This window comes from Aspergillus fumigatus, chromosome 5, assembly GCF_000002655.1.
Source record: "Aspergillus fumigatus Af293 chromosome 5, whole genome shotgun sequence".
NCBI lineage: Eukaryota > Fungi > Ascomycota > Eurotiomycetes > Eurotiales > Aspergillaceae > Aspergillus > Aspergillus fumigatus.
This window is the reverse complement of record NC_007198.1, coordinates 1050914-1078258: the sequence shown is the minus strand read 5'-3', so window position 1 is coordinate 1078258 and position 27345 is coordinate 1050914. Positions and strand designations below refer to the sequence as shown.

General features: G+C 52.3%; 10 protein-coding genes across 10 annotated transcripts; 4 read left to right on the top strand and 6 right to left on the bottom strand.

The window, feature by feature from the left end:
• Positions 1–106: 106 nt before the first annotated feature.
• On the bottom strand, positions 107–555 carry lcl2 (the record flags this gene model as incomplete). Its single annotated transcript, XM_742847.1, has 2 exons — positions 107–300; positions 381–555. 2 exons carry the CDS (start codon positions 553–555, stop codon positions 107–109), a joined length of 369 nt encoding a protein of 122 aa, XP_747940.1.
• A 180-nt stretch (positions 556–735) lies between these two features.
• Positions 736–1623, top strand: AFUA_5G04030 (mitochondrial 54S ribosomal protein bL27m; the record flags this gene model as incomplete). Its single annotated transcript, XM_742848.1, has 1 exon — positions 736–1623. The coding sequence occupies one exon, from the start codon at positions 736–738 to the stop codon at positions 1621–1623; it is 888 nt and encodes a 295-aa protein (XP_747941.1).
• A 446-nt stretch (positions 1624–2069) lies between these two features.
• AFUA_5G04020 (chromatin-binding protein RAD9) lies at positions 2070–6086 on the bottom strand (the record flags this gene model as incomplete). Its single annotated transcript, XM_742849.1, has 1 exon — positions 2070–6086. One exon carries the CDS (start codon positions 6084–6086, stop codon positions 2070–2072), a length of 4017 nt encoding a protein of 1338 aa, XP_747942.1.
• Positions 6087–6731: 645 nt separating this feature from the next.
• sen2 (tRNA splicing endonuclease subunit SEN2) lies at positions 6732–8826 on the bottom strand. The gene has a single exon (XM_742850.2). The coding sequence runs from the start codon at positions 8375–8377 to the stop codon at positions 6923–6925; it is 1455 nt and encodes a 484-aa protein (XP_747943.1). The 5' UTR covers positions 8378–8826; the 3' UTR covers positions 6732–6922.
• A 683-nt stretch (positions 8827–9509) lies between these two features.
• AFUA_5G04000 (rRNA-binding endoribonuclease) lies at positions 9510–11527 on the bottom strand. Its single transcript, XM_742851.2, has 2 exons — positions 10632–11527; positions 9510–10558 (listed from the first exon to the last, which is right to left on the bottom strand). Exons 1-2 carry the CDS (start codon positions 11421–11423, stop codon positions 10043–10045), a joined length of 1308 nt encoding a protein of 435 aa, XP_747944.1. The 5' UTR covers positions 11424–11527; the 3' UTR covers positions 9510–10042.
• A 316-nt stretch (positions 11528–11843) lies between these two features.
• Positions 11844–13974, bottom strand: lap4 (M18 family aminopeptidase). Its single transcript, XM_742852.2, has one exon. It carries the CDS (start codon positions 13842–13844, stop codon positions 12294–12296), a length of 1551 nt encoding a protein of 516 aa, XP_747945.1. The 5' UTR covers positions 13845–13974; the 3' UTR covers positions 11844–12293.
• A 101-nt stretch (positions 13975–14075) lies between these two features.
• AFUA_5G03980 (LysM peptidoglycan-binding domain-containing protein) lies at positions 14076–15934 on the bottom strand. The gene is made up of 2 exons (XM_077804748.1): positions 15299–15934; positions 14076–15235 (listed from the first exon to the last, which is right to left on the bottom strand). Exons 1-2 carry the CDS (start codon positions 15491–15493, stop codon positions 14357–14359), a joined length of 1074 nt encoding a protein of 357 aa, XP_077660886.1. The 5' UTR covers positions 15494–15934; the 3' UTR covers positions 14076–14356.
• Positions 15935–16035: 101 nt separating this feature from the next.
• AFUA_5G03970 (uncharacterized protein) lies at positions 16036–18606 on the top strand. The gene is made up of 5 exons (XM_742854.3): positions 16036–16265; positions 16315–16422; positions 16484–17000; positions 17065–17679; positions 17767–18606. The coding sequence occupies exons 2-5, from the start codon at positions 16357–16359 to the stop codon at positions 17949–17951; spliced, it is 1383 nt and encodes a 460-aa protein (XP_747947.2). The 5' UTR covers positions 16036–16265; positions 16315–16356; the 3' UTR covers positions 17952–18606.
• Positions 18607–19002: 396 nt separating this feature from the next.
• AFUA_5G03960 (class V chitinase Chi100) lies at positions 19003–24056 on the top strand. Its single transcript, XM_742855.3, has 4 exons — positions 19003–22208; positions 22364–22496; positions 22570–22880; positions 22959–24056. The coding sequence occupies exons 1-4, from the start codon at positions 19244–19246 to the stop codon at positions 23822–23824; spliced, it is 4275 nt and encodes a 1424-aa protein (XP_747948.2). The 5' UTR covers positions 19003–19243; the 3' UTR covers positions 23825–24056.
• A 156-nt stretch (positions 24057–24212) lies between these two features.
• AFUA_5G03950 (putative protein kinase) lies at positions 24213–27152 on the top strand (the record flags this gene model as incomplete). Its single annotated transcript, XM_742856.2, has 1 exon — positions 24213–27152. The coding sequence occupies one exon, from the start codon at positions 24213–24215 to the stop codon at positions 26838–26840; it is 2628 nt and encodes an 875-aa protein (XP_747949.1). The 3' UTR covers positions 26841–27152.
• Between the last annotated feature and the right edge of the window lie 193 nt (positions 27153–27345).

The following is a 27345-nucleotide window of genomic DNA, read 5'->3' as shown; positions in this document are numbered from 1 at the left end:
ATGGAATGGGAACACTTGAGATTGATACTGAATATACATGCAGCATAAAGTCTCACTCAAGAAACAACTTTTCGCCTGTTGTTGATGCCCTACTTGATCCGTATGATTACAATAAACCTTTCCTAGCCAACTCAATCTTCCGCGCCGCCTCCCCGGGCTTGTAGCCTCCTTTCGAGATGCAGACAGCACTTCCTTCGCCTAATTCGACCTTATCTTCGACGTTTGGATGCGCACATGGGCAATGATGAGGAAAGTCAACGCATGCGAGCGTCCCCGGACAGAGATATTTGTTGCAGTTGGCTGGTAAGCGGCGCAACGAAGTGTTAGTTATGTTGTCCACGAGTTTTGATTGAGCAGCAAAATGCTCTGTAATAACTCACTTCCTTCCCATAGCTGTTGATATCTTGCACTGTCGCTGGCAGAATTTTGTGTGTTTTGTTGATGGTGTTCTTGATGACCACCTCCAAACATGTGCTCGAAGAACTGGAATTGCGCCTGCGCGACGGAGGCCAGAAAGAGGAGAGCCCCTAGGCACCTAACCCAGCTAGAAAGCATGGTGTTGGTTACTTATTATGAAGAGCTAGTTAATATGTAGAAGAAATGAAATACTGAAGAATCAGTAATTGATAGCTGAATCGAACAACAATCCATCGTCCCTTGAAGCCAGCTAGCTATCTCAATGACACGTGACTCTCCGCCAAGATTGTAGGAAAAAGTCGCGGATTTCCACCTGTGATGAGCTTCCGCAGTCCTCGCCGGTTGGGCATTGGAGTGACACCACTTTCCGTGCAGCCGACAATGTTACAACCCAGGCTGTTAGCACCCTTCCGGGCGCTGGAACGCACATTTGTTTCTTCCCTCCGCTCGTCGCAGGCGATACACCACCCGCCTCGATCTTCGCTACTCTTCCAACGAACCCCCATCTCCGCACCATCTCCGATCTCGAAATTCCTCCTCCCTCTCTCTCACGTCCGTCACGCCTCTCACGCCACTCAGGGTACTGCAAACCGACACTCCCGTGATCCTGCTGGGAAGCGACTCGGCGCGAAGAGAACCGGTGGTGAATATGTTGTCCCTGGTTGCATTATCTTCCGACAGCGAGGAACGAAGTGGTTCCCCGGCGAGAACTGTGCGATGGGCAGAGATCACACCATCTATGCCACGGAGGCTGGCTATGTGAGATATTACCTCGATCCCGAGCGGCATCCGGACCGGAAGTACATTGGTGTCTGCTTTGAGAAGGATGGAAAGCTGCCCACACCCCGGAACGCCCCGACGAAACGGAGGTTGAACAGAATCGCTGTCCCTCGCATCCCTGATGGCCCCGAAGTCGTTGCTCAGTCAGATTTGCTTGCAACTGTTGAAGAGGGCACGATGATCTCCAGCGTGGTGGCCGCCAATGCCACCACTGGCCCCCCGCTGCGTCCTGGATACATGTACCGGGAGGCGAACTGGCAGATTGGTCGCGCTGCTGAGAAGGCCGGCATCACCGCCAAGCCCTATAAGCGCAAGAATCGTTGGCTGGCCTGGAGAAAGAGGCAGGCTAGAGCCGAACGTGCTGCCCAGATGAAGAGCCTTAAGAGCAAGAAGAAGGCCGCGAAGAAGGGCAAGGGTGGCCGTTAGTTGATCGATAAGTTGTCTTATCTTCAGCAACATATTATCAGAGCTCTTTGTATGACACGTTCAGGGTTTTAAGGTGTTTCTTGTCTTGTATTGTAGATCGTCACATGGACCAAATTCCCTCAGATTGCATGACGTGTCCGAGTCTTCGAAGCAGCAGACAGGATCAGAATCGTAAACCTGAATTGTATCTTTTTATTTTCTTTATCTCTAATTTGGTTTGTTCCAAAGAGCGAGAAAAGGAACATGCATTTGGAAAATCATAGCAGAAAGATCCAGGGGTATCTGTACATGTCTAGAGCATTGGCCGCTCGCTCCTACTAGGGAATATCATATCCATTAACCAAACAAACAGCTCCGGCTTCCCATGCAGATGATGCACAAAACCCAGAAATAACATAACAAGATAGGACGGCAGGGAAAGGCCTTTTAAGGAAGGAAAGGGGACATCACTGCCCAAACAGCCTTCCAAGTATGAGACTCTGACAAACAAACTCATTGCCCACTATTTTGACGCTGGTACTCAAGCCTAAATCGCTGCCATCGATGAACTCAATCAATTCGGTCCTCTTGCGCTTCTTCGTACCCTTGAATGACTGAGATTTAAGTGTACTGGGCATTGAGGAACCAAGGATCGTGGCCTTTGCTGATGCCATCTCATCGCCGTCGACATAGATCCAATCCCAGGCGCATCCAGTTCCAGCAGCGGCCTGCTGGTCCAGGCTTGCTCTCGCCGACTTGAGGTCAGACACACGCTCAACCCTAGAAGCACCCAAGGCGTACGTGAGGAAAATGTATGCCTTTCTTCTTTCTTCATCTGATCGCCCACCGCGACCCATGACAAGCAACACCGACTGGTCCTTAAGTAAGTTGGGGCGAGAAGCAATAGTATCCGGTAGTCGCGCTGTTGTAGCCGGATACGGAGCCAAGAACCTCGATTTCGTTGCTCCATTTAGGTAAATAGATTCGCCCGAGGGGAGCAAATATATCTCCCAATCCAGGATTCGGTTTTGGGCAATGCAGTCCTCAATCCAGCGGTCTGATAAACATGGTATATTCAACGCCAGCGCCTGCATGTATTTCGGGCGGCGAGAGTGCTTGTCAGCGATGAGACAAGCGAATCCTACTTCTTCAGCAGTAGGTGCCAGACGGAACTGCCCATTGTCACAGTTCGTACCTGGCGCTGCTGATTTTGTCGGAGTCGTAAGCGGTGGGTGCGAAGGCAACTCAAAGAGCTCATTGAAGCCGTCCTTCAGGATGCTCCCATCGTTGTCCAGGATCATCTTTGTGATGCGAGATTTGGCTTCGTCATTATCGCCGTAGGAGACTGCGAACACCATGCCCGCGAAAATACCGTTCATCAAGCGAATGCTTCGCGGTAGCCGTGAACCCGGAGATGCTGGCGTGGAATACCTGTCAGAAGGCGTTTGGAGCCTACTCTCGGAATGCGTAGCTCCCGAACTGTAGGTGAAAGCTCGATCTTTGAGCTGATTCCACAAGATCGTGTCCAAATAGATCCGCGATACGGGAACCTTGATGAGGTTGTCAGGCCCCGTCAGCCCACCACTCGGAAGGCTCTTGCGTTGTTTCGGCCCGAGTATCAGAGTAGTATACCCATATACATCGGTGATTGGAAGGACTCCATCAGAAGCAGCCTTTGTGAGGTCCTCGGCACTAATCTTATCCTCAAAGCCGCGAATGATATGTGTCACCTTTGGGACGTGGGGCATGTCAACCTTGACAGCATCACCTATTTTCAATTCCAGTCTTTTGACAGCGCCCATCGGCACTTCGAGGGGAGCACTATCTTCAAACTTGACCAGGACTCGCGTCTGCGAGATGCCGGGTGGCTTGCCAACACATGTTGCAGGATAATATGCCCGTTTCTGGCCACTCCAGGGAGCAATGACTTGGTTCAGCGCAATCGGAGAGCTGTCCCTATGACCCGGACCGGCTGGATCGGACTCGTCATTGCGCAACAACTCAGGGGACTTATCCTTCATTTTCTCTCCTGTAGCTTGCGGGAACTTAAGACTTCCCTCACAAGGATCCTCTCTTTCCGCCGCATGCAAATTCATATTCTTTGCTCGTTCCAGTGGTTGAGGCCCTGACTCTGCCTCAGCACGAGGGAGGGAAAGCTTCTTCAACCTTTCTCTCCGGGAGACGTGATGTTGAGGAGTATCCTCCACCTCCCATACTGTTCCTATTCGCTTGGAGGATCTTGACCTTTTTAGGAAGCTTGATTCAGACTTATCCACGAACTCCTCGGTTTGCAAAATCTGGCCCCTGGGCTTCTCGCCATTTTGAGATTGAGCGTACTGTGAAGTGATACGAGGCGTGAATGTTAATATTGGATCAGATGCATATACGTTCTGCCCATTGCCACGCCGCTTTTTCCTCGGTGGAATAGGGGACGCAGAGACCACAGAACTGAATTCCTTATCATCGGCTGTGAGAATACCAATATCAACATCGATGAGAGTAGTTCCAGCTTGAGGAGAAGCATCAGCAGCTATCTCTGTTAGCGCCCTGCGCTGTCTCCCACTTGGGCTTGAGAGTATTTTGGCGGTGCGGAAAGGTCTAGTTGGGGTCGAACTCTCAGGGATAAGGGGTTGAGAGTGACTGATGCGCGCTTGCTCAGTAGGATAAGTCGGCGGCAGGTCATCATCCTCCTGATCCATGGGGTCATTATCCACATCGTCTGCCCAGCTCTGATTGTGTATTGTGTTTGGACTAGTCTCGGGAACACTCATCGTTGGGATTACATCACCGAAGCCCCTCGGACGTTGGGGCACAGGTGTTTCGGTCACGCGAGAGGGCATGGAGGAGGGTTTTTCATGAGGATCAACTCTTGCACCCTTGGATTCGGTTCCATTGGGCTTTCGGCTAGCAACATTGCTAGATTCCGTTGTCGCGAGTTCCTGGGCGGAGGATGCGTCCCTTGGGAGCTGACTGGAGGAGTCGTGACAGTTCGGTGAGCTTGACTGACTACGCGTTATTGCGCGGTTAAGATGGGCCGGGTGTAGCACTGGGTCTTGTACACACTCTGGGGGAGGTGGTGACGAGCGCAGTGCTAAAGGCCTTGTGGGCGATGAAATAACTCTATCGCGGTCAGAAGGATCACCATGGTATCGGACCCGGGGACGAGGCCGTCCGCTGTGATGCCGCAGACTGTTCGTGACAATTTTATCGTGGTGTCCACGATCTTCTTGCCGAGGAGATTGTTGAGAATCTTTCACAACCATGGTTTCCAATGTTGCTTTAGGCTCGTTTGCTTCCCGGTCAGGGCTGCGGGACAGTTGAATATCTTCCTGGGCCAATGAATCGTCATGTAGAGAGAGTGCCTGAGAAAGGCGGTCATGCGCAGAAGCTGTAATAGGAAGGCAATGTTCTGAATCATTGTTGCAGTTCTCCTTGTCTTCATCTGTCGACAGACTGGGAACCTGTTGAGTAGGTTGAGATCGTGTCAAGTCCCCACTATGTTCAGTTTCGGCTTCACTAATTGCACCCGATTGAAGTACCGCATCAATTTTGTTAGGATCCACACGGGACGTCGGGCTTTTCAGCACGTCTGCCTGATCTCGTTGCTTCAACTCGCTGAGGGAAGATGTGGTTTCTTCGCCGGTTCGACGTCGGCTTGACTGCCTTGCCGGGGCTGCAACTCCCGCAAACTGCGCCGAAGCTTCTTGATCGATCGTTCTCTGTCGGATGATACGCTCCACAAAACTAGGTTCCTTTTCAAACTCGCTGTCGCTCTGGTCCTCTGCATATATGTGCTCCGCGGAACGTGTCATTCTTTCTTGCAAGAGCCTGTCACGTCTCGCCTGAGACTCTTTCATGCTGATGTAGGCCATTGGTGTCTCCGAGCGGTCTTGCGGGAAGGTTGCGGCGAGCGCGTTCAGAGGAGAAGATAGCACGGCGGCTAGCGGATGATTTTGAATGGGGAGGTTTGGAGAAGGTCGGTCGGACATGAGGTCTGGCTGCTGACCATAAACCAATGGAGACGACGGAGCCTGTGTCGCCTTGAACACCTGGCTCAGTGCCATGACCCCACCACTTGATTGGATGTCCGATGGAAGAGGATTTTTTGGAACACATGGGGTCTCGGAGTTGGAACGCTCGGGTTGGCCTAATTTGAAGGCCGTCGCTGGTGTGCTTGTCAAGAACCGCTGCGATTCAGGGAAGAGATTCGGTTGGTAGTGCAAGGGCGACGACTCTCCTAACCTGGAGCTGTTTTGCTCTCCATTGTCCTCGGCATCGATTATATCGGGACATGTGTTCTCGAACCCAGACAACAAATCTACATGGCCACTGTCACCCTCGTGCAAAGTCATCATTGTAGCCCGCTCCACAAGATTGCTGTCGGACGCGTTTCTAGCAGCATTCTTGTTTTGTCTGATCATATCATCGAACACCGACTGCGAAACGACCTGAGTGTCTGACGGGACACCGTCTGCGGAACTCATCCTCGCGGTTTGTCCAACGGGTAGAGGACTTTCGGGGACGTCTTTAGACCCGAAGAACTGTTTCCGGTCATTCAAGGGTACAGCAGCATGCTCTGTTCGAGAAATCGACCTGGCCGGCGATTGTCGAACGACTTCCGGTTTAGTGGACGATGCATCAAAGTCCGAGATTTGGTTATTTTCGCGACTCTTATCATCAGATACCCTAGGAGGAAGAGAATCGACCGTCTCCAATTCGTCCAGCAGGGATTGGGATGGTGCAAGGTCCTATCAAATGATGATTGGTGTTAGTTCGGACAAGGTCAGGAACGCCACTGAGTCGCTGTGTCAACTTACTAGCCCCAGCGCGACGCGTTGCAGCTGTGCAATGTCGATGCTGTCGTCTTGTGTCTCCATAATTTATCTCCTCCATAAGACCGTGAAATGCTAAACGCGAATCATTACTGTCCCTACCAAGTTATAAAATCCCATATAAATGTGCAATCGGCATTACCATTCTTACTCCATGGACCGACCCAAAGAAACGCGAAACGCGAAAACCACGTGACTGCCAAAGTAATATTACCAGTTTAGGAATAGAACGTTTCTACTTGGGATACTCAACTGAGGAGTTATTACTACTCCGTACATCAGAAACACAGGCTACACAAGGACTTTGTGTGATTCACCAGAAATAGATGCCCATGCAAAGATACATAGTGTCTCATTGAAACCAAATTACCGATCCAGGCTATCCCGTCTGACAGTAGTGCTACAGTAGGTCATTTCGCAAGCCGAAGAGTATCGAACAGGCTATTCATAATGTAGGTAATGATATAGAGGCAGTATCAAAGGCAAAGTTAGTCCCGCGTGCGGTTGGGGACCCACCGTCTGATTAACATTTCCCGCACCCTGTATCGAGAAAGGAGAGCCCCGATGTCCTCCGAGTGAGTTTTCGAATCGTGAGATCGCGGCGGTGGAACTTCCACGTAACATACCACCAAGCTCTTCTTGACTTGCGCCTGGACTCTATTCACGCAATGCAGCCACCACCAACTTCGTGCCTGTTTTGTGGCACAATAAGATCTCCTATCTGATGTTTCAGACCAGTAGGAGTGCTCGTAGGCAGGAATGACTACAACCGCAAACTCAGCGTGGGAGAACACGGGCCCGCGGTTGTACAGAAGATAATCCACTCCGAATTTAACCCCAGAGCGCACGACCCAGCCCAGGGATCGAAAGTGGTGGTAGACAATGTACGATATCATGAAAGGATCGTCTGGTTTCAAATCTGTGGATGGATCACGTGGAGGGTAGTACGAGTTGTGACAGAATAATGAGAGTAACGACGTATGAGGGATGATGGTCTTCTGTTGATGATCGTAGACATGAAGAACCCCAAGTCCATAAGCAAGGAAAAAGGCCTCTTCGTTCGATAACTGTAAGTGCTCCTCGTTTTTCAGGGGAAGCTCTTCCTGCGAGGTCTCCTGAGCCTCTGTAGCTAGTCCGGGAAGGCGTAGAGTTGCCGAATCCGACGCAAATTCTTTCTCTTGAACAACAGGTGAAAAGCGAACTGCCTTGCTGGGAGACTCTTGTCCAGAAGAAGGGGAAGCCGGTTCTTTGTTCTCCTGCTCCTTGGAACGCCGCGATTCGAGCATTCTAGCTTCTCTTGCTTTCCGGAGAGAAAACTTTTCGAGTGTAACGGCTGTACCACCAGAAGCAACGTCTGTAAGTAGCGTCGCCGTCGTCTGGTCGACGGTAGTAGCACCACTCTCACGCGCCGCAGCTTCGGCCTTCAATCTCTTCTCAATCGCTACTTTCTCCATCCTCGCTCTCTCGAGCTTCAATTCACGCCGTTCTGTTCTACGCTGCCGTGTGAGTTCCTCGTTGGTCTGGCCACCAAGTAATCCCCTCCGTTTCTTCTCCCGTTCCAGCCAACTAGGCTGACTTCGGCTTAAAGTACCCTTTCCAAAGAACCCCATCTCCCACAAGGCTTGAATAGCCTTGTGATCCGTGACATGGACGGAGGACGTCGCAGAATCGAAGTAGGCGGCATAGGTTTCTTGGTGAGGTGGTGAGATAAAATAAGTCAGGTACGACAGCACCACACTAATGAGCGACAGAGGATTATGAGGAATGAGAGGCGGTAGAGGATGTACGTCGAGGGGAAGAGGAAAACGGTGGATGTGCTTGTAGTTAGGCTTCGGCGGCCTGGCGCGATGAGCTGGACGAGCATTATTGGGCGACATGGATTTGGAGGGAGATTCAACGAGCCCAGCAGGTGAACTCGGGAGTGATCTGGACGAGGAGGCCATGGTTAACTGAAATTTGATTCAATTACACTATATCCAACTAAGGTTGCTATCTACAAAGCGAAGAGTCAGCTCGAAGCTTTCCATCGCAGGTCCTCTTCGCCAACACAATGCAGGTAAGACAAGTTCTTCTCCTCAGATACCGTTGTAGTCAAAAGCAAGCATTCACTGACAACAGCTAGAAATCAAAGTGCTATTGCCTAAGCTTGAAATGGTGTCATCACTGGAGAGAACAGATATATACCTTTTAATGTTGACCGAGTAGTTATTGCTTACCAGAAAAGACGGTTTTCTGGGCACCTAGCGTTGTGGGAGGCAACGTAGATATCATGAGGCTTTCGCCGAAAGACTTGCAGCTAACCCAAGGGCTCCATCAACATCATGTTGGAACCCGAGTATGAGCAATAATCATCATCATATTATCGTTGCCATAGTTGGATGTGTGTTAGATCTTGATGTTGGGAAGAGAAAAATGAAAAGTTCGGCTCGGTTGTCGACGCAATTTAATGCATACCGGAATGACTAAGCAAGCTCTCATTGGCCTGAGCTCCCATACTCTCTGACAGAAAAATTCCTCCACTTTATCGATTCGAATTATCACGAGGGCAATACAGTCGAGACAGCTATCGATCATAATTTAATTATCCTTAGATCCGCTTTCTAACCATATTCAATAATCCTTCATTCAAGTGAGTTTGACTCTCTTCTTCCCTGCGACAATACTCTTTTTCATGGTATTGAAGTGACTGACTGGAACAGGATGCATCTTATGGTACGTTACAACGGACATCAGTCTCGTCGCGCAGAGGAGAGACTATTCTGACGCAGATCGCTTGCTAGTATGTTCTCGACAAGGATGGCAAGAGGGTGTACACCCTCAAGAAGGTCCTGGTGAGTGCTTCTTTGCTATTAGGCGTGTCCGACTGACGCTAACCACGAATTCGAATCACAGAACGGCGAAGTCACCAAGTCTGCCCATCCTGCCCGGTTTTCGCCAGATGACAAGTACTCCAGGTAAGTCTTAGAGTCGCCGATCGATACACCCGGTGTGAAAGGAAAAGGATTGAGCTAACCTTACACCTCCGATGAACAGACATCGTGTCACCCTCAAGCGGAGATATGGCCTTCTGCTGACCCAGCAGCCTGGTACGAGTCTTTCTTTAAACCGTCGTCATCTTCAGGAAACTAACAAATTGAACAGCGAAGACGAACGCGGCGCTGTGATAAGGGACGAATAGAAGAAATCTGAGCTGGTATACAAAGGGTGTTTTTCGAGTCATTTATGGGCGAATGGTGTTATTGTGCAATCCTTTGTTGATTGAAAATGTCTTTACTTCTTGCTCTTTTAAATAGACACTGCTCGTACGAAGAGATGGCATTGTCAGACAATATGTGCCGCCAAAGAGCATGCACTTTTGCTGGATGAAGCTAGTCTATATGTTCATTCCGTCGTAGATGTCTCAGAAGTTGTATAAACATGTGGAAAGGAAATGTTCAACCAAAATCATAATCACTTTTTGCATGCCAACCAACGATGCCGCTGATGATCAGCCAAAGAGCAGAACACGCGTATTGACCGAAGAAACCCGTTAAATCTTGTCCAAATCCCGAATCTCACCATGGATGCAAAGGCACTATATATGGGGTGACAAGGAAGCTGTGAAACGATTATCGCCGCCTTGCGTTGACGTTTCTTCCGGCGCCGACTTTAGGTCTCCCACCATGCTTGGTCCGTTCGCCAGTCAGGATTCCCGGTAAGTAATCCTCATCCATCAAGTCTCGTTCCTTACGGAGCCTTCGACTCTCCTCCACTGATGCTCTGATGTACTCCTTCTGATCTTCAGCAAGAATGAGCTCTCTTCCCCATCCATCCTTTCCGCCGCCGCCCTTCCACTTTCCACTCGCGCTGCCGTGGGTGGGCTTGGGAATGCTGTATCGGTTGCCTCTATTGTTCCATTGCATATTCTTCTTCAGATGCATCTTGAATTGTCCGTTTGCATCTGTGGTGCAAGATACACGAGTGAGGGTATCTTTACCGCAGCGTGGGCAAAACTGCTTGGTCATGTCTTTTGTGGTGAAAAAACAACCGTGACAGCGTTTGATGAAGGACTTGAGATGGCGGATTCTTTGAAGGGTAGTTGTAGAGAGCAGGTTGAGGTTCATCTGAAGTAGAACATTTTGGCACTGTATGATGACGATCAGTATTGATCTCAATGCAAGGTGTAAAACCACCTTATAAAACCTTGTCCGAACTTACCGCAAAGTCGGTGGTCATGGTAGCGACCTGCATAACCTTTGGCTCGGGTGCTGCAGACGCAGAGATCGACTCATCGAGGGCCTGTCGCTTCTTCAAATTGGAGGGCGTAATCCAGCCACCATCAGAATCAGAACCATCATCGTCCTCGCCTCCGGTTTCAGCGTCGTCGGCTTGCGCGGTCTCAGGAATTTCTACGTCTTCTGTAGATTGGGCTGGTTCTTCAGCAGCCGTGTTGTCGTTTTCAAGTGTGGTCTTGCTCAAATCCTCTGCAACTTCGTCAACCTGTGGCACCTTCGAAGTCGCTGTCGCATCTGCCGCGACTGCTGTCTCTGTTGTGTCTGCTGTTGTTTCTGTGATGTTCGCCTGCTCGGGCTCTTCCACTTTCTTTTCCTCCTCCTTCACCGGCGGCTTGCCGTTCAGCTGCTTTTGGCCAGGGGTACTTCTCAGTCTCCAATCGCCGCCATTTCTCTCGCATTCGACCTCATATGCGAGCGCCAGAACCTCGAGATCGGTTTTACTGAGCACGGCTCTATCACCGGTTTTTCGAGCGAATTCACTGATCACGCTGACACTCTTCGGCGAGGGTGTTCGCTGCTTGAGAAACGGCAAGTAAAGTGTCTCGACTCGCAAGCGAGCATCAGGATCGCGGATTTCACGAACGACGGACGGAGTAATGAGGAGTTCCTCGCATTGTGTGAGCAAGGTGGAAAGAGGCGGGGTATTCTTCAAAATTGGACCGGCATCAAGAATGATCGTGTGGACCGGCTTAGTCGGGGTGGATGAGTCTGCCATGGTCTTAAGTACAGATGGCAGAAGCAGAACAGAAACGAAATAGTGGCAGGAGCACAGACAGGATCAGATTGACGATTGGTAAAGGTTGCGAACCTTTCTGGTGGTGTCGCTGGAATTTTTGGTTGGTCTGTGCGTTATACTTATCTTAGCGCGGTCTTATCAGTTCGTCAACTGGCAAAGTCGAGGCTCTCCATGCAGTGACTCCCAATGGATCAGTATTGGACTAATTAGGCACGCGCCCACTATTATTCGACTGCCTTTTCTCTGATGAGCGAAAGCGGTTCATTGACCTCGAAATCAGGACGCTACCATCGGGCACTAGAATAGATTGAATCCCTGATCAGAGCAGATTTGGAAGAATTCGATGTACTTATACTAGGGTCATTGGACTGCTACTAATGCGTCCATTATACGCGATTGTGGCGCTGGAGGATGCTGATATTAATGACACACTTATATTGACACACACTGGCGCGAAGTGATAAGGTTCACAGCGAACGATACGTGCGCTTCATCAAGTTCTAAAGCCTTACTCTATTGATGGTACTGCGAATAACGAAATGAGCTGCAGACCGCAGTTAGAAATATGTCTTGGTTTGCGCCAAGCACATCGGCAAATAAAAGTGTCGCTTAATAGCGACGAGCTAGAGCAGGTGATGACGACGTATAAAGGGCAACAGAAAACAGCATGAGCTTAGAGACAACAAGGAGCCAGGCGATGGATATCAGGTATTGGTCGACAAGCCCAACACAAACCACAGAAAAATATAGCCAAAAAAGCGACCTGTAAAGTGGTCTAGAATGAGACGGTCTCAACCGAAACAGACGTGTCTATATCCCTATGGTACGAATATCGCGGGAAAACAAAATCTAAAAGTCGGCAAACTCCTTGTCAACTTCCTCAAAATGGTCAAAGAAGCCCTTGAACAGTTTAACGCCCAGGCCAGGATCCAAGCTACCCGTTGTGGCCCGAATGCTATGCATACTCAGCTGCGGGATGCCCACATCAATAGCCCTCATGCCGATGCGAGCGCTGGTCATGGGTCCGATGGTTCCTCCGCTGCGAGAATCGTTGCGGATCTGGAACACCTGCAAAGTCGAGCCGCATCGGTCGGCAACCCGCTTGATGAAGCTGTAACTCACACTATCAGTCGTCATGTGGCCATTCGGATCGGCGGAGACGGCCACGCCGACATTGAGGCGCGGGGCATGGTTCTCCAAGTACACGTTCAGAAAGTTAGGGTTCACGGCGTGAATGACATCTGAGGAAACGAAGAAGCTGTTGGCCACTGTCTGGGAGAGAAGATTGGGTCCGTAGTTAGACGATGCAAAGGCTTCGGTGATGCGTTCAATGACGCTGCTCATAAAGTTGGATCTGGCACCCTGGCGCAACAGGCTGCCAATCTCCTCATCGTCAAACATGCCGACCATTTTGATCGACCCAGTCGATGTGTCATCTGAAGAAGCTAGCAGCGCCTGCTGAGCAGCATAGCAGCACAATTTGTCATCGATGCGACCGGCGAAGATAAGGTCCTTCTCTAAGCCACCAAGGCGAGCTGGTTGACTGTCATAGAGCTCCAGCTCCCAGCTCAGGATTGTATCATAATCTGTGATCCCCAGCTCCTTGGAAATGATCTTGACCAATCTCTCTGGTTGAGTTGCCGCAAACGACCCGGGCTTGATACCACTGCTCGAGTGGGCCGTAGGTGACACTTGCTGCTGGAAGAGATCAGAGTTGTCGATCCCAACTATAGGGACCATCTGCGTCTCCTTGTTAAAGGGCCCTTGCGAAGGAGCGCCAAAATGAGGAGCCAGAGTAGGAATCCGAGCAATTGGCCAGTCCAGCTTGACCAATTTCGATTCTACCTTCCCGGAAGTGGGATCCCGGACCAAGACACGGCCACCGATTGACAGATCGCGATCCCACCACGTCTCGTTGAGGCCGCCCGCATAGGGCGCAACACCCAGCTGAACGAATCCCGCCTTGGTAGGAAGCTTAGAGACAGGCTTCAATCTGGCGGTCAAGGCATCGATGTGGCCAGCCACAATAGCCAAGCCATTTCCACTCTGGTAATTCTTCCCCACAGAGAATGCAATAAACGCACTACCGTTCCGGGTGCAATAGTACTTCCCACCACGTTGTAGCTTCGACGTCCAGGCCTCACGCTCGGGTAGGCGCTTGTAACCTTTGCTTTCGAGCTCCTTTGTGAAACCGTCGACGGCGTGGAAGATTGTAGGATGTGCAGTCATAAAGTCACAAAAAGGCTGGGCATAATCTGCAGGAGAAAACGAGGTGGTGGTGGTCGTCTGAGAAGGCGCTGTACTGGGAGCGCACACAGGCGTTGTTGGGCCGCGGAGCTGGCCAGACAGGCGATAGGCCATATTCGAATCATGAAGATCAAAGACGCTTTTCTTTGTCATTTTGACCTGCAACAACAGGGAGCCAGAGCTTTAATAGACCGCTAAACGACGGATAGTATTTGAAAGCATTCAATTGAGGGTAAAAGGAGCCGCGAGGAGTATGTTGACAGCCAGTTGGAGAAGGTCGGCGTGACTCCGCTTATCGGATCAGTGACGAGGGGTCAGCTGATAGCTGATAACCCTGATAAGGAGGTGGTGCCTGAACACTCGGGCTACTCCGGTCGCCGACATCACATGCACTCGAGAGTCAAGAGAGACGTTCATCTCTCGATGATATAGGACTTTTTCCAGTTATCTTCTGCAAAGCGGATTGGATTACTGAAGTGTTGGCGAACAGCATCTCTTGACCAGAACTATTGGTGGCGGTGGATATACGTGCATAGCACTACAGCTTCGTGAAACGCCTCTGTTGGAGCACCATTACCAAGCAAGAGTTGTTTTTTAACTCAGGACTGTAGATTGGTCTGTATCGATTTTCTACGGTAAGTACAGGTATGCTTCAACCATGTCCACTAAATACCAACGCAGACATAGTAATTAGGCCAGAGACCAGCACAAGTGTCCCCTACGGCGGGATTCCAGGCGTAAAAGTCACTCAGCGCGATCCCGGCTGCCGCAGCAATATCATAACAGCCATCTCCACTAACAACAAGATAGAACTTCTTGCAGTTGCTTACCATGCCGGACTGGGTTGGTGTTGGAGTGGCAACCCCATTGCCAGAGGTCGTTGTAGTAGTAGTCTTCGTAGTAGTGGTGCCTGAACTGCCGATGATGCCCACACAGACGTAGTAATCAGGCCAAAGACCAGCACAAGTGTTGCCCACTGCGGGGTTCCAGGTGTAGAAGTCATTCAGCGCGATCCCCGCTGCGGCGGCAATGTCATAACAGCCATCTCCACTAACAACCTGGTAGAACTTGTTGCAATTAGTCACCATGCCTGTCTGGATTGGTGTAGGGGTGGTAACCCCGTTTCCTGCAGTGGTAGTAGTTGTAGAAGTAGTAGTAGGAGTGGTGGTGGTGGTGGTGGTCGTCGTCGTGCCATCTGATATCACACCAACGCAGACATAATAGTCAGGCCACAGGCCGCCGCAGGAGCTCCCAACTGCGGGATTCCAGGTGTAAAAGTTGTCGAGAGATATTCCCTGAGCAGCTGCAATGTCGTAGCAGGAGTCGCCACTGACAACCAGATAGAACCTGTTGCAGCTGCTCACCATGCCGGTCTGCGTGGGAGTCGGCGTGGTGACGCCGTTCCCGGCTGAGCTACTGGTGGAACGTGTCGTAGTCGTGGGCGGGGTCCATGTTGGACTCTGGGTGATATAATTGACCTGCACACAGTAGTAGAGGCCTGAGATCAGGGTGCAGCCGTCACCAAGCTGACTGACGCTAGGGTTCTTCGCCGAGTCAGTACATATGTAGTTAAGAGGGTACAGCTGGGCAGCTGGACACTTGCTCACCCATTCCTCGAATTCGGCCGCAGTCATGCCGTAAAAACGGTGGATTATGTCGCATGTCAGGCCGTATGAAGCCTGCACCCAGGCGCTACAAGCCGACGCTGCCCCTGGTGCAGGTGTTCCTGGAGGAGTCACCAGATAGGCGTCGACCAAGCAAAGAGCCAGCGCGGACGCAAGAAACCGGATGGACTTCATCATTCTAGTCAGGGGGATACAATAGCAGACGAGTATTGAAACATGAAAGAGAGTGGGATGGGAGGCGAGGTGGTCAAGAAGGTAGTAAGAGCCGCTGCTTTCAAGTATGCCTGCAACCTCCTCGCATTATTGACAAATTTGGCATCAGCCCCGGCTTTCTCCGTCATCACACCTCCAAGTGTGATTCAGTTTAATCCCTCAGACATAGACTATAGCTAGGATGATTGTAAGCTGGCCTGTGGCGGCACTTGGAATGATTTCCAAGTCCCGGCTTGTATAGTCCACAAACCATCACCTCTAAAGAAAGTAAAGATATTGTAAGCTGACTGGGTAGAGACCATATTTCAAAAATGTACTCCGTAGTTTAATATGAAAAACATCAGGCCCACGCATCATGCAAGCAGCCCCTTCTCGGGTAATTCCTAGGTGGTTGACGAACTCCACTATCAGGCACTCACCGTGCAGTAGCCGCACGCACCATGTAACATTGCCAAAATCTCACTCCTCTGCGAGGACTTCTGCGCATCCTTCACTCTCCGTCCGTCATTTGTCATTTGCCGAGCTGATTTGCCAAGACAGGCTCATTTTACAAGAGTCTGATCCTGAGCCTAAGCACTAGGGTGACTGAGCTTAGTCCAATGTGATATTTGTCAAGGAAAGTCTGCTAGCTAATCATGCAGGATGCCCCCTCGGCCCCTCTGCGACGTGCAGATAGATACAAGTGGTCCCCGGCAGGGCGTCCCTAGCTGTACTGTACATCTGTACCGTATCTACTGTAAGTATATCTTAGTATCGATGTTTGTATCTACCGCTTACAAGGATAGAGCAGGGAGTGAGACTGTTCTGGTCAAGGGGTTACATTAGTCATGGCTAGGAGAGTGAACTTCGGCAAAAAGAACATTGACAGATGCTCTCCCGGGAGACGATTCATGGTTAGACTTAGACACTTGGCTATGGACAGGATCTCGGCTGCCAAACTGCTCCCGCTCCCAGACTGATACTTATCCACGGTCCTACAACGCACTGTTTCGACTCTTCCCCTTCTATTTTGGTGATAACCTCGTGTATCTAGCATTCCCTCAGCACAACATGCGGTGGTCTCTTGCAGGTCTGCTGCCGTCGCTCTGCCTTGTCGTCCTCACCAATACCTCCCCACTGGGTCATCAGAGCGCCTACGATATTGAGGGAGTCGACTCCCTCAATGCTCTCGTTCGCAGAGTTCGCACCGGCCCAGGTGGGGGCACGGTTACCACCCCCAAGAAAACGACAGATCTCTTTTTGCTAGATAGCGGCCCGGGAGGTTGCGTTGGCAAAGAGGCAATCCTCGATAACTGGCTGACAGAGGTCTTTCTCCTCCACGACGCGATCAAGACGGCGTACGCAAACATCCAAGGAGATAGGTCTTGGATGCTGATGTGGTACACCTGGTTCGGAGTCCAGCTAAATATGCAGACCGGAGGTGTGGACGTGAGTGACGCGGCCAACAAGCAGCTGTGGGACACCATTGGAGGTATTTCTCTCTACACACTACGTACAGTGTGCTCTTGGATACCCCAAGGTTAATTTTGATATAGACCACATCTCACGCGTTACCAAATTCCTCTCCGGAGCTGGCCTGCCCAACCCCCAGGTGGCAGGAGAAAACCCTCGCCTGTTCTGTGGGCCCGAGGCAGGCGAACATCAACCCTGGTCTGAATCGGTCGTCAAGGATCATAATGGCCAAGATGTAGTCACCGAGAGAGATCCCGAGACGCAGCAGCCGACTGAATACCTGAAACTTGGAACAGCTTTTCTGAACACAGCCCGGGACCCAGATGCCAATGCCTTTTGGTTCAGCTCGTTTAAGGGCTACGACCTTGACTTCAGCGGTGAAACAAGCCTCTGTGCCGGAAACCGGTTCGCCAAAACGGCGCGACCAGCATCGTCATGGCCAGTCATATTCTCGGACGGCGCAGACTTTACCTTTGGCAGAGCCAACAGACACATCTTGTTTTGCCCCAGGTCCTTTTCTCCTCCGACCGGATTCCATTCCTACCCGTCACTGACAAAGGCCGTCGAGGAGGACAACTACCCCACAGCAGGGTTGAAGGACGAGAACGAGTCTCTGGACAAAATGATGCCTGTTAGCTCTACGTTGTACCACGAGCTCTACCATCTGACCGACGATGATAACACAAAGGATCAGGCTTGTACGTATTTGACCCTTCTCCGCGGTCTCTTTCTTTTATTCTTTCTTTCTTCAATCCACCGTCGACTAACCGCCTGTTGGACTGTAGACAGCTTGGATAGGGTCATACGCAACGCTAGGGATTCATCGAAAAGAGAAGGCAACTCCCACAACCCAGAGACATACACCCTTTTCGCCACGGCGGCGTATCTGTACCTCAATGCACCCCAGGCCGAAGAACCCTGCTTGTACATCAGTGGTTTTCCCAAAAAAGCGTCTGATCCTTTTGCCTGATAATAGCAAAAAAAGGGGATCAATGGCCCGGGGTCGAAGGGTCGGATAGGTCGGGCGTCCGACTCCAACAGGTCACTTAGACAATGTAACCATGCCAGAAATTAGGAGCGTTATATTCTTTTCTAAGTCAGCTGAACATAATAGTGTGTATCTAAGTGATTTGCAACGCACCGTAGCACAATGTCCCTGGGTTCTACTCTGTACTGTCCGCTAGTATACTTCTCACGGGTTGCATCGATTGTCTGCACTTGCAGGTTGCAATCTCGCCAAAAAGATAGTCTTTGCTAGTCTTTTGCTAGTGGCTTCGAGGGAGGCACTGGCAATGGCAATGACGCCTGTTCACAAGGGCCCATGTGTTGTTGGGATATCACCAGGATTCAAGCCTCGTCGGGCTGTACTCCGGATCAAGGCAGTAGCCGCAGTATTGTGCCGGCTCTTTTTCTAGTTTGAGCCTACTAACTTGAGTGATACACCTAGCTAGAGGGACGCTTGTTACGTGCCGGCTTCTTGGCAGCTCTTCTGCACTCATGCCTGAGGGACTCGAGTTTTGAGCACTTGATTCAAGTGGAAACTGGCAAGTAAATGCCGATTTGCATAGCGATGGGAAAAGGCCCAGAAGGTTGTGTGGGGTGATGCAAGCCAGCTGACGGAGCCTAAATTGACCCATGACTCGAACCATGCAGCTAGGACTCTGAGAAGAGAGCTAAGACAGGTCCTGAGGAAGTAGTAAGTACTCCATGAATGCGCATGCCGCACATGCATGATGGCAGGCTGCTAGTGCTAGAATAAGCCGTAATCATCCCAATGCCCGAGATGATTATGCACCACTACGAGTCACATCATGCAGATTCACTACTTGGTTGCTGACCTCGATACTACCCTGCTTGCACAGGACAGCAAACGACTATTCTTCCTGTGGCCCTGTGGGGAGCGTTGATGGCTTGATGCCAGGGATACAGGGGTATTTTTTCATGCCTGGATCCAACTGCAGCTCGCGCTCTCAAAACATGCCGCTAATTTACGGCGATACAAGCGTCAAGCGAAGGTATCTACTATGTATTCCTAGGTACCTTTGAAGAGGCCGGTATTGCCTGCATCCGGATCGGTTGAATAGGGGATGACGGGTCAGAGGAACTTGTCCAAAGAGGCGCAGCATTGTTCATGGTCCTTCATAAGCGCTCAAGTTCGAGACTGATGCCAGAGGGCCTTCATCAGTCCTTCTCTCTACCCCCTCAGTTCATTCTTTGCGGTCTGCTTTGTCTCACGGAGCGGCCATTCTTTGCCGTATCAAGATGAGACTACCATCGCTGGCGGCTGCTGTGCCCTTGGCAGCTGTCTGGGCTTCCTCAGACCCTCTGGCATTCAGCAGCACTGCCAATGATGCGGTCAACGCTTTTCTGGCGTCCCTTTCTGTCAGCACCGTCTCTAAAACTGTTGCTGGCAGTCCAACCGACCTGGCAAGTGCGCGAGCCGCCGTCCTCGCCGGGAACTACACCTCGCGGCTGCATCACCAGGGCCGAGATAGGTGCCCCGTAGGGTGTAGCAGTGCTGGTGTCGATACCAGCGCATGGTTCGTGTATGGTAGCCTCGACCGTCTCGACAGGGCGTGCAACAGGTCCATGCTCCTGGATTTTGCGCTGGTCAACCCCATTGATGACGAAAAGTCGCATGTCGCCATTTCTGCGTGTACCGCGGACTATGCAGGACTGTCGGATAATAACGCGCCTGCTTCATCCGGTTCTGCCTGCGCTTTGAAGGGCGTGGCGCTGACCAAGACGACATTGTCTTTGCAGTTGGCATCTTCGGGGGCTTCGTCTTCGACACACGCGGCTGATGTCGCCGCTGCTCTGGAACAACTGCGGGCATTTGCAACCCTGTCCGATACCGGCTGCAACGAGACCATCAAGTACGCCTACTCCCGCGACGTGGTTGTGGGGGTGTACGCTGGTTCGGGCCTGGCTGGCCAGGGGGTGCTCGGCGCGGTTCTCCAGAAGCTCAGCGCTCAAGTCAAAGATGACGGCGGCGTTGCCGAGAGACTGTCGGTAGAAATGTGCCGCAATGTCTCGTCCCGGTACTCATTGGGTGTTCTGGTCAATACCAAGGGCGACCTGGGTGCGGTCCAGCGTGGGCTGCAGGCATCCAAGAACGGCCACTGTGTGTCCACGGAGACCAGGACGACTGGCTCGGACTGGCAGACACTGACCTATCTTGTCCCGGCTGCCACCAACATCACCCGGCCCACTAACAACTCGACCAAGCTCGTCTCAACCCGTGCCACCGAGTGTCGCACCATTCAGGTAGAGTCCGGCGACTCGTGTGCCTCCCTGGCGACCGAATGCGGCATCACGCCGGCACAGTTCACCCAATACAATCCCTCCTCCAGTTTATGCTCAAGTTTGACCCCAGGCAAGCATGTCTGCTGTACGGCCGGTACCCTTCCAGACTTCACGCCACAGCCCGGCGCGGACGGCTACTGCTACTCGTATCTCGTGAAGACGGGCGACTCGTGCGCATCCCTTGCAGCGGCCTACGACCTCACGAATGAGGAGATCGAGTCCTTCAACAAGGAGACCTGGGGCTGGAACGGCTGCGAAAAGCTGTTTGCCGACTACAACATCTGCCTCAGCACTGGCTACCCGCCCATGCCAGCGCCCATTGCGAACGCTGTCTGCGGACCGCAGGTCAATGACACGGCCAAAGCACCCCCGGGGACGGACCTGAGCACCCTGAACCAGTGCCCGTTGAATGCCTGCTGCAATATCTGGGGCCAATGCGGAACGACGGGAGACTTCTGCACGCCTTCCAACTCGTCCACGGGGGCTCCCGGCACGGCTGCCCCGGGCCAGAACGGCTGCATCTCCAACTGCGGCATGGATATCATCACGTCCAGCGCACCCGCCGAAACGTACAGCATTGCTTACTTCGAAGCCTTCAGCTGGAAACGCTCCTGCCTGCGCATGTCCGTCACTAGCATTGACACTTCCGCCTATACGCACATCCACTATTCCTTCATCACGCTGAACGAGGACTTGTCCATCAACATCGATGAAGTTGCTGACCAGCTGCCCCTCTTCAAGGGGATGGTCGGCATCAAGAAGATTGTTTCTGTTGGCGGCTGGGCGTTCTCGACGGAGCCTGCCACATACCAGATCTTTCGCAATGCGGTGGCCACCCAGGCCAACCGCAAGACGCTGGTCTCCAACATCATCCGGTTCCTAGACGACTACAGCCTCGACGGCGTCGACTGGGACTGGGAATATCCTGCCGAGCCCGACATTCCTGGCATTCCCGCGGGCACCGAGGCCGACACCACCGGGTTCTTCCTGCTGCTGAACGAGCTCAAGCAGGAGATGCCCGCGGGCAAGACGGTCTCCGTCACCGCACCCGCCTCGTTCTGGTACCTCCAGTACTTCCCGATCGAAGCGCTGAGTCTCGTCGTCGACTACGTGGTCTACATGACGTACGATCTCCACGGGCAGTGGGACTACATCAACAAGTACGCAACTCCAGGCTGTCCGTCCTACGACCAGGGGTTGGGCAACTGTCTGCGGTCCCACGTCAATCTCACTGAGACCATCAACTCACTGTCCATGATCACCAAGGCGGGCGTGCCGTCCAACATGATTGTCGTCGGAGTCAGCAGCTACGGCCGCTCGTTCAAGATGAGCACCCCGGGGTGCTGGACCGAGCAATGCACCTACACGGGGCCCGACTCAGGGGCATACCCGGGCCGCTGCACCAACACCTCTGGCTACATCGCCGACTACGAGATCCGTGAGATTATCCGCCAGAATCCCACCGTCCAGGAGCTCTGGGATGCAAGCTCGTACTCCAACATTGTCGTCTTCAATGACACGGAGTGGGTCGCATACATGGACGAGGACAACAAGGCAACGCGCAAAGCCCTGTACCCGGGGCTCGCCTTCCTGGGAACTGCAGACTGGGCTGTCGACTTGCAGTCCGAGACTGGCGGTGGAAGTGGCTCAAACCCTAATTCATCATCCGGCGGGACCATCTATGTCAATCCTGATATCTGGAACTCCGCGGCGCCTGTGGTGACTGCTCCTCCCGGCGCATCGCTCATTTGGCCCCCCATGCCTCTATCTACGCCCACAACCATTACGTTTCCTCCGTGGACGACGACCATCTCGTACTCCAGCCTTACAACGCGCACAAGCACTCTGTCTGACGGCACAACCTCGACGTACCCGGCGTACGTCTATGAGTCGTGGCTGACGGTGATCACGATTCCTCCTTGTGAGTACACACACACACACACACACACACACACACACACACACACACACTCTCTCTCTCTCTCTCTCTCTCTCTCTCTCTCTCTCTCTCTCTCTCTCTCTCCCTCTCTCCACCGTAAGGGGTACGCAGTTCACTAATGGATGCGTCTTTTCCAGTGACGACTACGGCCATCGATGTCTGGGGCGTTTCCCTTCCTAGCAGCGCCAGCTCCAGCTCGACAGGTGGCCCCGTTCCCATCATCTTGACAAGCTCTGTGCAGCCACCCCCCTTTACCGTTACCGTTACCCCGTAAGTCGAAAGCCTTGCATACCTCTGAGAGGACCCAAGTTCCTATTTACCAACACAACTCATTTCTCCTCAGCGTCATAAGCGGCACCACCTCGATCATCGGCGCCACCGAGACCACGACACTTTCCTTGGACCCCATCATCTGGGGCTCCTCGACCTACTCGCCTCCGGTTGAGACGAGGAGTCTGGGTGGAAGTACCACCGTCATTGGCGGGACGACCTTGCCCCCGACACCCATCACTGTCACACCCAACCCGCACCCCACGACCACGCCGGATCCTGGGTCCACGGACCCTGCGCTCAATTCCAAGAAACCCTCCTGGACACCTGGCAAGCCACCGACCCCTACTGCCGAACCGGGCTGTCCTGGGTGCGGCACTCGTTGTGAGTCGTTGTGTTTTCTTTGTTGTCTTGGACACGTGAAACGACCTTGGCGACTAACACAACTTTCACCCCATCTAGGTCTCCTGTTTTGCAATCCCGACTGCCCCTTCTGTCCCCCGGGTGCATTTGGTCCTCCTGGTGGTGGCGGAGGGGACAATAATAACAACGATGACGACGACGATGACGACGAGGACCCTGATCACGAAGGCGCTCAATACACGATTGTGTTTGACTCTATGAATGACGACCCTTTCCCGACAGCTTTTGTCGGTGCAGCAGACCTTTCATCCGTGGATGCTGAGGTCATGTCTCGCGTCAGCTCCGCATGGGGCCTCAGCACCACCACCACCACCACGACAACTACGACTACGAAGCCGACGACAACAACGACGACGGAAAAGCCCACTCCCACACCGACTGCGGACTGCATGTTCTGGGACAGCATCTTCTATTACACGTTCGAGATCTACAATATCGACGGCTGGGTCTCAGACGGCGGCGACTCGCTGCACGACGAGGAGGGCGGCTGCGGCGCTCTGACGGGCTGGGAATGGCACGAGGAGTCCTCGGACCACTATGCGTATGTATACTTTAACTTGCCTTTCTTCATGAAGGCGGGCTGCGTGGAGAGGGCGATTGTTTCGGCTGGTGGACCGAAGATTTCGTGCCAAGGGGGAGGGGTTGGCCCGACAAAGCGAGAAGTCAACGTTGACGTTGACTTTGACATCGAGGACGAGGACGAGGACGTTTGGATCAGCCTGGATGCGCGAGGCAACGGGAAGACGCTGGACACGCCGGTCTTCCCGTCCTGGACAAATGAGCAGCTGCAAGAGTTCCAGACGTTCTATGAGGCTATCAACATGCAGTCTGGGACGGCGGAGAAGACCTATGTGCCAATGACCTGGGGGGGCACAAGTACAAGCCCGATGACAACTTCTGCTTAGTAGTGATCAGGGGTCCTCGTTACTTGTAACTGGTCTTAAATATGTCCTAGTGTACCATGTCCATTGCGGGTACTTGGTAGCCTTGTTCCCGATGAAGAGTTGTATTCAATCCAGGCGCACTGATGAGGAGTACGCGGGTCCCTGCCCACGTATACAAGACACCTGCGTGTCGTACCCGGTTCAAGTACCTCTCAGGTAGAATTGTGTCTCTCGTTACTGCCCATAAAGTGACCAAACCCTCTTGGGGGGTGCATCACGTGTCAGGCATCTACGTTGGGGGGGGGGAGCATATATATATATATGTACACTAACCCCCCACCAGGTCCACGACATTATTAGCCCTCTCTCTACAACTCCCCTCCAAAATAGAACAAGGACGAAAAATCAAATGTCTGAGACCCTCCACAATAGTGAAAGCAGTGATGGTACGGGTGACCAGACCGGTCCTGGAATCCTGACTGTGAAGCTCGGCTGGGCTTATGGCCTGCGCCTCCCAGTCCCAGACCCGACGATGTGCGAGCGATGGCGTCCGTACGCGATCGGAGAATATGAAGGGCTCCAGCTGTCTACAGAGGCGATGGCAGTCTACGCCGCCAAGGGAGCGGTTTCATGGGCGGCAGGGCACCGACCATTCGAGTTTGAGGTCTCTGCGTCTCCAGCCTCCGAGTTGACGGTATCGCTATTCGTCAGGGATAGCGGCTCTGATGCGTCGTCGTCGTCGTCGTCAGCGGGGGAATATGAAAACCAGTGCATTCCCCTTGGGCTGATCAGATTGAACCCGTTCCTGATAAGTCCAGGTAGGCAAAAGGTGGACGTCCAGGATGGCACGGGGAGAGTGGAGGTTGAGGTCTCCTACACGCAAAAGGAGGTTCCACCCTTGGAGACGAGAGAAGTGTGGAGTGTCCGCCGGGAGCACGGCGCTGGTGATCCAGATCTCATCTATGTTGAAAAGAAAGACACCGGTCGAAGCTACGGCTTGAAGGCCGTTGATATTTGCACCGCGCATGCTGGTGTTGCTGAATCCGACGCAGATACCGACGTTGTTAATATAGCACCCAGCCTTAGCTTCCGCTCTGCCATTCAACACCCCTTCATTGCACCGCTCAAATTCGCTTTCAGGTCGTCTGAAGGGATACTGGATCTACTTTCGCCACTGGCCAGCGGCGGATACCTTTTTGACCATTTGCAAAGAGAGCGGCAGTTTGATGTCGACAAGGCAAGATTTTATGCGGCGGAGCTGGTCTGCATACTGGAATACCTGCATGAAGACAAGCATATCATTCTCCATTCCCTGGAGCCAGAGAATATTCTCCTGGATTCCTCTGGCCATGTCAGTCTATGCAAGCCTGGCCTTTTCGCATTGGAATTGGGGGATGGAGATCATATTTTGCCCGGCACACCCAAGTATCCGGCCCCGGAGGCTCTTCTGGACGACAGAAAGGCTTCCAGGGCAGTGGATTGGTGGGCTTTGGGAATTATTCTCTATGAAATGTTGATGGGAATACCCCCTTTTTACCACAAGGACGGCGGCGAGCGCCGGAGAAAGATCCTTGGCCAAGATCTACAGCTACGTGAGAACCTGCCATCGACTGCGAGGGACATTTTAACAAAGCTCCTCGATAAAGACCCTATAGAACGCTTAGGTGCGAACGGAGCCGCCGAAGTGAAAGCTCACCCATTCTTTCACGGTGTGAAGTGGCATGAATGCCTGCAGCGGAAATATACAACCCCCTTCAAACCCTACGACGCTGCAGTGATCTTCTGGCGGGAGCCTTGTACCTACCAGCCCTTCAAACGCCCGGAACGGGAGCAACGGGAACTTGAAGGAGAGGTGTATGAGCAAATAGGCACCTCTGAGTTTCCTTTGTGGAGACCAATAGGTTCAGTCAATGACCAAAGTAAACGCCACGCCGCAGACAAGAATGCTTCAGTCTCACCAAGTCGCGGGGCAGATGATGATAACAATGATGATGGATGGGAGTTTATGTGGGAGCCGACAAAGCAAGAGTTTTACTTCAAGAATCGTTTCACCGACGAAAGGGTTACGGCCAAGCCGAAAGCTGCAGTGTGGGACAAGATGTTGCCCCCAGCCGTTGAGCATGAAGCACTTGCAGCTGCATTGGAAGCTGGATACAGCCAGCATGTGTTTTCTGAAATCCTCAAACACCGTCCAGATCTGAACGTGCGGATTCTCGACTATGACCAAACGCCCGACGATTACGCAATAAGACCAGAGATTCGGGACATCATACCGGTTACACCACTAGAATGGGCTATAGAGCACGAACGGCTGGATCTCGTGAATCTATTCCTGGAGAACGGCGCTGACGCGAGCTTCACCATCTCCCCACGAGACGGACCAGCGCTGCTCAAGGCAGTGAAACGAAAGTCCCAGAGGCTGGTTGAGATCCTTGTGCAGAAAACCGACCGCGTCTCCTGCACCAGAGCCCTCGCTCTCGCCGTGGAGCAACAGGACATCACGACCGCCAATACCCTTCTTACGCAGGGCGTGCGCTGCGACTTTGGAGAATCCGATCGGCCTCTTCCGGCCCATCCCTTCTTCGGGGACTACGAATCGAATCTTTCGCGAGGACTCGAAGCGGAGGACTTGACGCCTCCTCTGGTCCGGGCTGCTAGACTGGGCAACGTGGCTTTGGTAGCGTTGCTCCTTGAACACGGGGCTGATGCCAATACCGCGTATCATGATCTAGGCGGTCGTCGCCGCGATGGATATGGATGTGAAACCAGAGATTCGACCATCCCAGCCAGCTTCTCCTGCGGAAGGGTCGTCCAGATAGCCATGGAGATGGGCCATTGTGAGATCGTCCATTTGCTCGTCGATGCCGGCGCTGATATCGCCCTTCCACACCCGGTCTGGCCTAGACCAGTCTGGCCTGTGCCCGGTCATATCTGTCAGCCCGTACCGAGAGCTGTGTACGTCGAGGTCAGGGCTGGCCTGCTGGCCGCGGTAGCAGCTAGAAGAGGGAAAAGGATTGAGACATTCGGTGGAGCCTGAACCGATTGACATTATGACGCTTCCTAGGACGTGGATGACTTGAACATGGTACTCCTCAGTCTCATTCTATGAGGTCAGGACCCTTAGTGAGCTGCCTCTATTACAGACATTGAGCTCGCGGATATGATGGCGCAAGTAGCAATATGAAGACGAGAACATGTGAGGGTATAGCTGCGTTCAGATGCTAGCTTTATTCTGGGGCGAATGATGTATTTCAGACTGTCGCCCAACACTTTAAATAGCTTGTTTCTTAGAACATTGGCTGACTCATTATTCATGAGTAGCATATGTGTAATCTTCCGATCTACTTTGATATTCTGTATAACAGTCATTGCTTTTTGAGCACTGATATGACCTCACACGGAGCGTGTAGATAAGGCAGTTAGTCGCCATTCTTACATAGATCGTCGACGAGTGACTACAGCCAGGGGGATGAAAAGAAAAAAGTCATTCAAAATATCGACATGAATATGCTAATCGTCACCGAAACCGATAGCTTCGTCTA